Source organism: Anopheles funestus, chromosome 2RL, assembly GCF_943734845.2.
Source record: "Anopheles funestus chromosome 2RL, idAnoFuneDA-416_04, whole genome shotgun sequence".
In the NCBI taxonomy this organism is placed as follows: domain Eukaryota; kingdom Metazoa; phylum Arthropoda; class Insecta; order Diptera; family Culicidae; genus Anopheles; species Anopheles funestus.
In genome coordinates, this window is record NC_064598.1 from 81142497 (window position 1) to 81153822 (window position 11326).

General features: G+C 40.8%; 1 protein-coding gene across 8 annotated transcripts; it reads right to left on the reverse strand.

Moving 5' to 3' along the window:
- Window positions 1–4331: 4331 nt before the first annotated feature.
- LOC125766293 (anoctamin-10) lies at window positions 4332–9629 on the reverse strand. 8 transcript variants are annotated; one of them, XM_049432099.1, is made up of 8 exons: window positions 8724–9244; window positions 8532–8655; window positions 8187–8403; window positions 7343–7736; window positions 6080–7277; window positions 5628–6007; window positions 5388–5562; window positions 4332–4602 (listed from the first exon to the last, which is right to left on the reverse strand). In XM_049432099.1, the coding sequence occupies exons 3-8, from the start codon at window positions 8200–8202 to the stop codon at window positions 4528–4530; spliced, it is 2238 nt and encodes a 745-aa protein (XP_049288056.1). In that variant the 5' UTR covers window positions 8203–8403; window positions 8532–8655; window positions 8724–9244; the 3' UTR covers window positions 4332–4527. The 8 variants fall into 8 exon arrangements, 7 of the variants coding, with proteins under 7 accessions (XP_049288056.1, XP_049288059.1, XP_049288060.1 ...); XM_049432102.1 differs by lacking the exons at window positions 8532–8655; window positions 8724–9244 and adding an exon at window positions 9575–9629; XM_049432103.1 differs by lacking the exons at window positions 8532–8655; window positions 8724–9244 and adding an exon at window positions 9409–9546.
- Window positions 9630–11326: the final 1697 nt, after the last annotated feature.

An 11326-nucleotide genomic window follows, 5' to 3' on the forward strand; every position in this document is an offset into this window, starting at 1 on the left:
TCACGGTCACTCATCTGCGTGTCAATTTTTCGTACAGGGTGGTTCGGAGGCTATGCAATGTGACCTGAATTTGATTTTTTGGCTAAAGTCTGAAACAAGACCACCCCCCACTCACGGGCACTCATTTGAGTGACTTTTTTTCGTGCAGGGTGGTTCGCAATCGGTTGCGTGTTTTTTAAAATTATGTTTCGAGATACAGACACCTGAGGGCATGACCGTCCCAGAAGAAAATGTAGCCATTGGCGCCATCTGTCGACCACAGGTAAAAAGATTGGCGATCCGTTGGATACCGCCCGAGTTATACCCGAAAAAGTGCAACAGTTGCTTTCGCGAATAGCTCCGGCCACAGACATGGTAGTGATTAGTGGTGCATGGACGAAATGTAGGCACAAGTGCCATCTAGCCATATTAGAAGAAAGATTGGCGATTTGTTGGATACCGCCTGAGTTATGGGGCAAAATTGGGCCAAAAATGAGGAAAATTTTTTGGAGTTTAGTGATGAAACAGTCGTAAAAATTTGATTTTCTTGAATCTGCATGGAAGGAATTGTTTTTGTCACGCGTTAGATGTATGGGCCTATAGCAATAACAAAAAAAATATGCCGGCACAACGCACACACATGAGTAGTTCTCCTGGTCAATAAGTGAACCATGTACCGGAAAAAGTCACAAAAACGCAGTGGAAATGATGAGTTAACGAAGATCGAAACGATTGCACAGATAAAACTTTTTTTAGCAGATTAATTTGTTTTTACCATTGCTTTCGACTTACTGTCAATTTAGGGACACTCTTAAAAAAACACGATCCACCTGAACCTACGAGTCGGCAGCACAACCGCACTGCTTCGCGTCGTGAGTTGAAAAGCAAAAGATGAGTTTGTGCGAGAAAATAAGAGAGCGTGCGAGAGCACACTTTTACCATTCCGAACAAAGCATCTGCAAAGCTTCTTCCCCTGCTAGATCGAACGATCCACACTGCGATGACGACATGAAACGTAACGATTGGAGCACCAATCACAGCACAGCTGTACACGCGCAAGAATGGAAGCATATTCCATGACCATATTTGGTCAATAACTCTATCTCTTTTTTATGTTTTATATTTATGGAGAATTTTCATATTTAATTAAACAATTTACCATTAACTTTAGTAAGGACCTGTACGTCCGTTAGTTCGTAAAGGAAGGATAGTTTTCCACCGTGAGCAGTGAGGACTTGGCGTGAAGCCGTTACTCGGTCGTGTCACTGTGCGACAACGATTTACTTTTTCGTTCGGCTATATTTCGCTCACAGGCGCCTCCATCATTGAATTTTTCTTCTTCGCCCGCCACGGTACGGAAATGGCGCGGCACGTGCTTGTAAAAGCACGTTAATTATTCTTGTTGTATATAACGCTTGTTTCTATTCTGAATACAATAAACGTCAACACAAACGTTTTCTCGCCTATTCACGCGTTGAAATCTTTCGAAAACCTCGTTCAATTCGATAATTCCAAGTGACCAGAAATAATCTTGATGTCAACAATAACGATACTATTGTTAATATGTCCGAGCTTCTTACGCACCTTACGCAGTGAGAGAGAGGAAGATGGGAAAATAAAAGTATCGTATTCGTTGCGTATAAGAGCAGCTTACACGTTGCATATAAGAGAGCAGCAAAAGGCAAAGAAGCACGAAGCGGTATGGTTTTTTTAGCACCGCTTAGAAAAAATATCGTCATTTTTTGACTTAAAGTCACAAAGCCGCCTAAAAAAATATCGTTATTTTTTACATAAAGTATTCGAACGCAAAAATGTATATAATTTTGAGCAAATATTTAACTTTTGGTATCTAATTTAAGTTTGAACATTCATGGAAAGCACAGCTATAAGCCTAAAAGCACAGCAACATTCCAAAGCATTTTTTGGATTTTTTAAATAAATTTTTCATCATTATTATTTTTTTTTTGAATAGCCGACACTCTGAACCCTCCCGAAAACGCAACGTTTACGAAGGAAAGGAAGGGGAGAGGGAGTACGGGGTAGACTGCTTTGCTTACACCCGACGATTGGCCATAGTGGACTGATACAAAGAATACGTTCCTGATTTAAGTTTGTTGAGCGGTTCGATGAACCTTAGTTTTGGAAGAAAGCGAAATACCTTTCCCCTCAGGGCCTCCGAAAAGCTTGATCCACCGCCATTTTATATTTTCTATAATAATATAGCGCAATGCTTCTAAACATAGTTCCGTTTACATTTCGAGACGAGACGCTTATTTCGCTTGCCTTTCAATACGCCTCTGTCTGCATAGAATTAGTAGTATATAGGAGAGTGAAAGAGCAACTCACACCAATCGGTGACGGGTTAAAACATATCGCATCGCGGCTGTTTTGCGACGTAACGTTAACATACAGCAATTTACTGTATTCTGGCAGTGTTATGTTGCTGCAATGTAATAACCATGAATGTGTAATTTTACATTTTTGGAATATCTTTTTATTGTGACGAACACAAAACATTCCGACCTCTTTTTCGCTCGTTGAACTCTTTTTAAACCTTGTTTGAAACGGCTTTTTGGAGCATCCCCAGGAGAACTGCTGATAAATTCGTTGCAAACTGTTGAAAACAATAAAGAAAGCATCGGATGTTTGACATCGCATTTTATCGAAACATTGAAATAATACGAATATAATGCGAACCACACCTAATCAAATCTTCCTTAGTAGTATTTATGTAGCGACGTTGAGAATCTCTTGTATGTGCCGTGTGCCACATTTGCTTTTTGTTCCGCTTTGAACCATCTTCACAGAGTGTCTACATTGATTAGCAAAACCGGATTTCTTTACCTACTGCCACACTTCTAGCTTTAAGCATGTTATAGCTTCAACTTCAAGGTCACGGTTATCGCACGACGTATCAAACCTGTTAAATCTTTCCTTCGTTTCCTTTCCTTTCTTGTACCTTTTCTCTTCAAGATTTAGAAATTATTTCTCAGTCAGTTTTAGTTCGCTTTTATTGTTTATTGCTTATTTGATTATGATAAACTTAAGCTATTGGCCAAGCACAATGATCTTATCACTAAAACTTAGATCTACTCTTAAACTCCTGTGGTAATTAGGAAACTTGATTAAATTTACGTGCCATAGCAGTCAAAGTGTCCTATTCATTATCAACATGTCTGGTTTGATCGGGCCTCTTTGGTAGGTAGAACAGTTCTAGGAGGGTCTTGCTGGCAGTTCTATTTCACCGATTAAAATTTTAGCTAAAAATTTGCATTTCGCAGTGTCACGTGTCCTAGCGAGGGTTTCTAAACCAAACAGTAAATAACGAGTACGGTACGCAGGACATTGTGTAACGTTACGTAGCGTCGTAAAACGCAGGACAAAACGCGCATTTTTTCGGACAGATTCTAATCTATTCGGCTTTTAATAATGTTTTAGGCGTTACATTGCATTATGTATTGCAAATGGCACTTTTGCTTATGGTATTTATCCTACTAAAAGAAAACGAACCGATTTCATTGCTCCGCGAGTTCGTTCAACCCACGTTTTATACGTCATAACGGACATGGTGTGGCGTATCGTCGTCTTTGGGGGCTCGAATATGTTGAATGGAGCGTAGCAATGATCGCTTGATTAGCTGATCTTTTATTTATACGTGTTGTATATTTTATTTACGACAACTTTGCCTACGACAACGGAAGCGTAAACGAGGCATCGTCATTGGTCATCGAACGAACAAGGGGAAAAAACATAGAAAATGTAGAGTGGGTAGAACAAATGAAACAAACTTAGAGTGGGGAGAAAAAATGAAACAAACTATAGTTTGAGGAGTATGAAACAACAAAGTGGGGAGGAAAAATGAAACAAACATAGAGTGGGGAGAAAAAATGAGAGTGAGCGCGATGGTGAGAGATGATCATCACTATGGGACGTGAACGGTCTAAAATAACCAACGGTAAACACAATTCAACATTCAGTGGTACTCAGCTGCAGAAGCATTATTTCCGTTTAGACTGTGGCATAGGTGGAGGCGCCCAGTACTATATTAAGTGGGAAACATTGTTATAAATTGTTGGTTGAATTTATAAAATTCCAATGGAAAATGTTGAAAAAAAAATCTAAACGACTCGAAGCATGAACTAAAGTAAGCATACTTACAGTTTATATAATGTAAGATGTATTGTAATGGTTAATATCTATTAAAAATAATAGGTTTCATGTTTGATATTGTGGCGGATCGTTCGAAGATCTACCTAAATCTTAAGTACCTTTATCGATCACTCAAGTTTTCGAGGTAGACATCGAGGCATGATCTTGTTCTTTCAATTCAAAACAAAAAAATACATCTAGCATTGGTTCAGAAGTTGGTAACTATGTTTTATTAAATTCTATTTAGCGAACATATCGAACATAAATAAAACATTTCTCATATAAAACCGCACCCTTGATATTGCGCACGCGGACCAAAATCTCTTAATTGCAGTGCACTGCATAACGGTGTGAGTGAAGCTGTTTTATATTCTCCGTTTGCAGTCATAATTATGTTGCTTAGTTCAGCATCGAATGTGTATCGTATACGCTACGAAACCTGCGAAACAGCACGTTGCGAGATCGTTGTGCATTCTGTAAGTAACAAATGGGTAAGCCATTTTGACAATCCCTTGGCCCTATGCACATGTTTCCTAGCGATTTTAGTAAAATTTTGAAAACGCAAAGACACACGCACACACACAGTAAAAAATCAACCTTAAAAGCATACCTTTTTTGTTGGGGGGTTGATGGCCGGACAAAGGTTTCGCATGATGTTATGCTCTGAGGTAGACAGACAGCATGGCGCTTCAAATAATGGCTTCTCCGTTGATAGAAATTGAATCTTTGAATCGCTCCTACTACACATTATCATTATAAAACAAATCACATCACGCATGTTACTTGTTGCCTTCTACACTGCTTAGATTAAGGCCACTTTCTTGTATTAAAATAAGCGTTAATAAGCAATCGGTTATTGCTTCGATCGTGTCTACGACGACACATCGCTTACACTAATGTCTACAGTACAGGCAGAAACGGATCTACGGATGATCGCTGTTTTGTTTGTCCCATGTGTATTCTCCATGTGTGTTTTGTGTGGATGAGAAGATGGCAATTGGGAGAGCAAAAAAAGTTTGCACTAGGAACGAAATCCAGCTACGGAAGATGAATAGCTTGCTGTATCGTGTTCTATTCCTACAAAGTGAAGTAAAACTTGATCGTTAGCGTTTCGAGTGGTTTTAGGTATTGTTTGTTTTGTTTCTTCTGTACGACAGCTATCAGTTGGCAGTAGTTGAAAGATTGTTATAGATAAAGAAAGAAAGGAAGAAAAACGCACACTCGACTAGCACTAAATGGCTTTCTGTTCACTTGCGTACCTCACGTTTCAGTGCTTGGCGCGATTCATGTTCTGCTTTTGCCAAAGCCACACGCACCCAGTGCGGTGTATCGGGGATGGCTTTGTAGATGAACCAGGTTAATCCAAGCAGCACATGTTCAATAATGAGGAAGGTAAGGGTGTACGACTCCCGGGTAAAACCGGCACCAAGCTCTCTGCAAATGGAAGAACACGAATTAACACAAACCTTCTTCTCGAAAGACCCTTTCACCCACTTTACCTCATGTGAGGCGAAAGATAGAGAATGCCACAGTTGGTCAGAATGGAAATCACAGCCAGCGTTTCAAACGCTAACTGCCAGGCGCCGATATTTTTCGTACGGCGTGCAAACGGTCGCTTGAAGAAGCTGCACAGCTTGTACGCATCGAGCCGTATCTCGATCACATTGTTCAGAATGGCCCAGAAAGCGGTTAGTGGTGCTACCGAGGAAAACAACACTACGTAACCGAACTGTATGTACAGCTCTAGGTAATCGTCGTAAGTGTTGTACTCTTCCAGAATCGTTTCCTTGCGGTTCTGTAGTACCCGCGGATCATCATCGTCCAGCGAATGCAGTCCCATTTCGTCGTACGATTCATGTGCTTCCTTCAGTTTCTCGTACTAGAAAGAATAATGTAACAGGAAAAAAAACATAGTAGAATCGATTCCCCTCACAATCCGAAACATACCTACATTCGATTTCACAAACAATCGTACAATCTTGAGGCCAACTTTCTTCTTCAGGTATGGGTACAGATTTTCGAACACGTTCTGCAGAAACTGTAGCACGATCAGCTGCATCATGAGCTGTGTTTTAAGCATCTTCATGTCCTGCAGTATAAACGCGATGTAGAACAGGCACAAGAAATTGTTGACGAACTCAAGCACGATCAGCTTATTCACGCGGTGTCGCTCGTACTGGCTTTGTGTGCGATGGTTTTCCTTATCCGTGAGGTACGTCGCTAACCGATCGTACGCCAGCGTCGATACGGCAATGTAGATCGCGTTCACCACCGACGGTAGGTAGAGAATGTACGCATCCGGTCCAAACAGTTCCGCCAGGTACGCCTCGACGTAGAACTGAAAGATCGTCACAAACGCGGCAATGCCCATGCACAGCAGAATGATCGGTGCCGTTACGCAGTACATCTGCACGTACGTTTTCCACTTTGGGTACTGGGGTGTCCACTTGCCGGTGATGGGATCGCGCGCCAGCTTCCCATAGTAACCGGGCCGTGGTTCGTCCAGATTCGTCATCGTGATCGTACCCCACCGGTACGCGTGGGATGAACTTTTGCGCTTCCACAGCTCGAGAAACACCTTCATCCAGACGACGTAGAACACGCAGAAGAACGGTACGGTTTCCGTTTCCTCCGATAGGCCAAGCTGCAGAAAGCCGAACACCGTTGGCACCACGAGCGCGTACGTGTAAAACCCAAGGAAGGAAAAGTACATCCCGACACTCTCACCGAAATAGTCCCGTATCTCGTCGATCGGTTGAACGCGGGCCGGTTTTATCCACCGATGGCGTAACTCCTTCAACGTTCGCTTATCATGCAGCGAGTAAAGATTGCCGATCAGCTCCGCACCCTGTGCCGCCTGTATGATCGATTGGCCGTGGTAGAGAATAATCTTCGTGCCCGGTATCCGATGTTCGTCGTCGGCCGCCTTGATCGATTCCAGTGCATGTTTGATAATTATCTGCCGGTCGGCGGGTGTTAGGATGTCTTCCAGCGCCATACCTTCGTCGTAGAAAAACTCATCCAAACAGGCAACGTTAAAGTTGCGAATGATGCCCGATTTGGTGCGCTTCATGAACCCCATATCGTCCGCAATCTCGAGCAGCTTCATGTGCGTGGCGGAGATGTGAAATATGATCGTTTGACTGTCTCTAAAAGGAGATGAAATTTGTGTTAGACAAAAATGTGGGTAAATAAAAGCATCCCAAGTCCCTACTTGCTTAGCGGTTCTTTTCGTACGAGCAGTTCTAAACCACCGTCAACCCGTCGTCCACGAATTTTGTCCATAATCCACTGTATCGCTTCCACTGGGGCATTTTCACCAAACTCTATCACCATAAGACTTTCACCGAATGGTGTCTGTTCATCCGGTGGCGGTGCCTTCTCCTGCCTTTGGACGGTTTTCGAGTTCGTGAAACGCACCGTACCCTTGCGTTGCCGCAGCTCATTTAGCTTGCTCTGTTCGCCACTGTGATCCATCTGTTCGAGCAGATTAATTTGGGAATTTCGCTGCAATAGAGATGGGATGGTTGGACGTCTCGGTAGACCAATCTCTTCCGCTAGTTCTTCCTCATCGTTTTCCGCAAAGTGTAGATTCGGTATTAGATTTTCTGGAAGTGATCGTAGACAAAGTAATTAGACTATTTGTGCTTGAAAGTTTAATGAAACTAGGGCAAGAAAAAGAAGTAAGAAACATTTGTGCTATTACTGGAAAACAAAGTGTCAACGCTGAGGAACTATTTTGCTCTACCGGATTTTTGGTGCTAAAGTGCATCGGAAGGATGGGAAAGTTTTGCGCAAAACTGTGACACTCGCTTATGTACGCCAAACACTACGTACTGATACGTTCAGTGCCTTTCCGGAGAAAGGATGAATCACGGACGGATTTGGTGGGGCGCTTTACATTCATCACCGTCAGCTGACCGAACCTGTTGGAAGCTATACCGAAAACCGTACCATTTGTGGACATTTTAAGACGTTTACTGTGTTTCACCGATAAAGTAGTTAAATATGTACACCATTCAGCAGTAGAATGATGAAAAAAATGATTGATTTCTTACCCTTTATGTCTTCCATGGTCGCTCTACAGCCGGCTACTTTTGTGCTGTTCTGTTCCGCAACGGTGTTCACACAGTGTTAGTGCCTTTTACATCTGCTCTGGCACAGTTGTTGTTTGCCTTCAGTGCAACACAACGACAAGGCCGGGTGTTTTTTTTTTTATTTCAATCGCGCCACATCACACGTCGCCGATGATCGTCGCGATTTGTAAGGTTGATGCTAATAAAACAAGCACAAAACAGTGTAAACAAACTTACAACTACACTTCGAAACCGGTATTGACATGGGCAAAAAGGCAAAAATAAATTATTTATAAAGACGATTTTTTGTTTTGCTATTTCTTCTACCTGTGGTACTCTGTAAGGTTGTGTGTGATCTTCTACCAGCTGTGTGATGTGTTTTGGGGTGGTTAAAAATAATATTTTCTGCTTTGCTCCCACATGGGGGTAGCTAGCGCCAGTAAGAGTGTAGCTAAAACAAGAATCATTTATTGGCGTGAAAAAAAAAATCTTCCATAGAATGATTGTAACAAGATGCACCTTCTTACGATGGTTTCAAACACTACACACTGAAAAAAGCCCTTCTTTTCACCGCGTGGATCATTAAATTGTAATCACTTTAGATAGCGTAATAAACAAGCACTATACTGACCGTTATTGGCACCAAAAAAAAGATTGTGGCTTTTTCATTCGATAAGTAACAGCCACGATAACACAGCGCCTATTGCTACACAATTATTGAGATCTCTTATCACAAGCGTGGCTAATAATCGTATCGTGGTTAATACAATTAAGTCTTTTTATACTTTAAACCAAAACGACCCAAAACCTCGCAACGACGTGTACCGTCTCTGAACAAAAATAATATAATGATAGTATGCGAGAACCCGCAGTTCGCGATCTGCGCGTTTCTTGATCGTGGTGTTGCGTATGTGTGAGTGAGATGTTAGCTACGCGTACGTTTTATGCCCCTATACGAGTGTGGGGGAATTTTACGCATGTTGTCTGACGGCTGAAAACAGCTGATTGCTTCTATACACTATACGCAACCGGTGCGATGGATTGTATTCTACATAATAACGCTTATAAATGTAAAAATCAAAAGAAATGCAGATGTTCGATTACTTTTAGATGAAACACCATCCCCAAATACAGTAATGCAAGAGTAAAGAACTGTTTTTATATCACTTTATCACAGTTTTCATTATTGTCACAGAATGTTTACATTATTTTTTAACTCGATTTTATGTCACGTTTACAATTAGTTGCACATTTTGAGGAGCTTATGATCGAATAAAATGGGGTTTCATTCTTTAAAAGATACTACACAAAATTATTACAAACAGAATAAAAAAGTTAAACAAGAAAGCAATGAAAGAATAAATGCGTACACGTTGTTGTTTGTATTGACAGTGGCCTTTTTGGTCAAAATATTTAGTTTTCGCTCCAAATTATGCGTAGATTACACAGGGTTACAAAATATGAATAGCAAAGCAGCTGATTTGTAGAGCATAAAATGGCAAACGAATAGGAATATAAATAGGTTTGATGGATATTGATAACTTTAAAATACGTAAGTTATACGAACATACGAAAGTAATGATATTAATTTCCTAAAACATAGAAATGGTATAAAAACTTAACTAAAATAAGAATTATGTTGACCGAGAAGCATAATGAAAAATGACTACTGTATGCGTTTTCGCTATGCTCTAGGTTTGTGTCTTGACTAATAGTTCAAATCATCGCCGTGGGGGTGCGCTGTTGTGCACCTCGAACATTTAAAAATGCATAACGAAATTTAAAAAGAAAATGTATTTTTTACACACATGGCAACATTAAAAACGGGATTAACTAAAGTTTTAAAACCTGTTTTTTATTTATTTCATATAAACACGTTTTTATTATGACTCATGAACACATGGAAATGTTCTTGGATGTCAACGGAAGAAAAGAAATAAACCAATGCTGTTTTGTAACAACTTTTTCGTTGTTTCATTTTTATGGTCTATCAAGAGGCAAGAGAACATTTTGAGAATCCGAAGAATTGGCCATCAATCATGTAACGGAATATTTAGTAAGAATGCTTACCTCCAGGAACCAGCGTGACCCTTCCGAAAAAGTAGTTTGCTTAGAAAAAAATTAAGCAACTGGATTGGAAAATAAAGAACTGCTTTTTTCACTATATGAGCAGTTTAAAAGGTATAACAAAAAAAAACTGTTTCACCTCAAAAGGATGTGTTTTAAATCTATCTAGGAATTTGTCAGCATACTAGAGAATCAGGACAACCGTTGAGGGAGTATGTATCGTGTATCGTCTACTTGCAGCTCGAGCAAAAAGGCAGCATTTTAGCTGTGTCAACTATTTTGGTGAATAATTTTTGCCTGGAACGGCTAGAACGCTTAGAACCTTATGCGGGAAAGGAATGTCCGTTGTTAGCAGCAGCTCTTAATTCCGACTCGTGTGTCTTAGAAAACAAATGCATCGCTTTGCTAGGCAGATCGTTTTGAAGAGTATAGCGATTAAGGAACTTTAAGACGAGCTGAACGGGCTTTTCGGTGAACAATCGTTTGACTTGATCTAGAAGCTTCCCAGCACCAATGGCCCAAGCGACAGCCTTTTTAAATGTATAAATATTTGCTTTTATAAACTTCTAAAGAAACGGTACAGATATAGAAACGAAAATAAAAGAAATTTGTTATACAAATAGCATACATTTAGGAGCAATTAAATTCTAAATTTTAAAAAATTATTCAATTTGCACCAAACATTCACTTCGTTTCCGTCTTTGAGCATAAAGCTCACAGAAAATTGTCAACCGGGCAGCATTAAAGAAGATTATGCCTTGTATTTAAATGGTTCACAGCATGCCAACCGGGTGGGGGGGACTGGAATGTTTTCGGCAGACAGTCCCAAGGATATCCTTCACCGGACTGGTTCGTTTGTCCTGATCCGGTACAGACACATTCTTCGTGCGAGTAGGGAAGAAAAATGATACCAACACTGTTCGTTGCTGGCAGGCCGCGAGGCAGTTTAATGATTAATAGCCATTTAACCTAGCTAGGTTTAAAGTGACCAACGCGCCCGCTAGCCAGCAAAACCGTATTGCGCTCGAAAAACCGGCGGTTAAACTTCACTAATT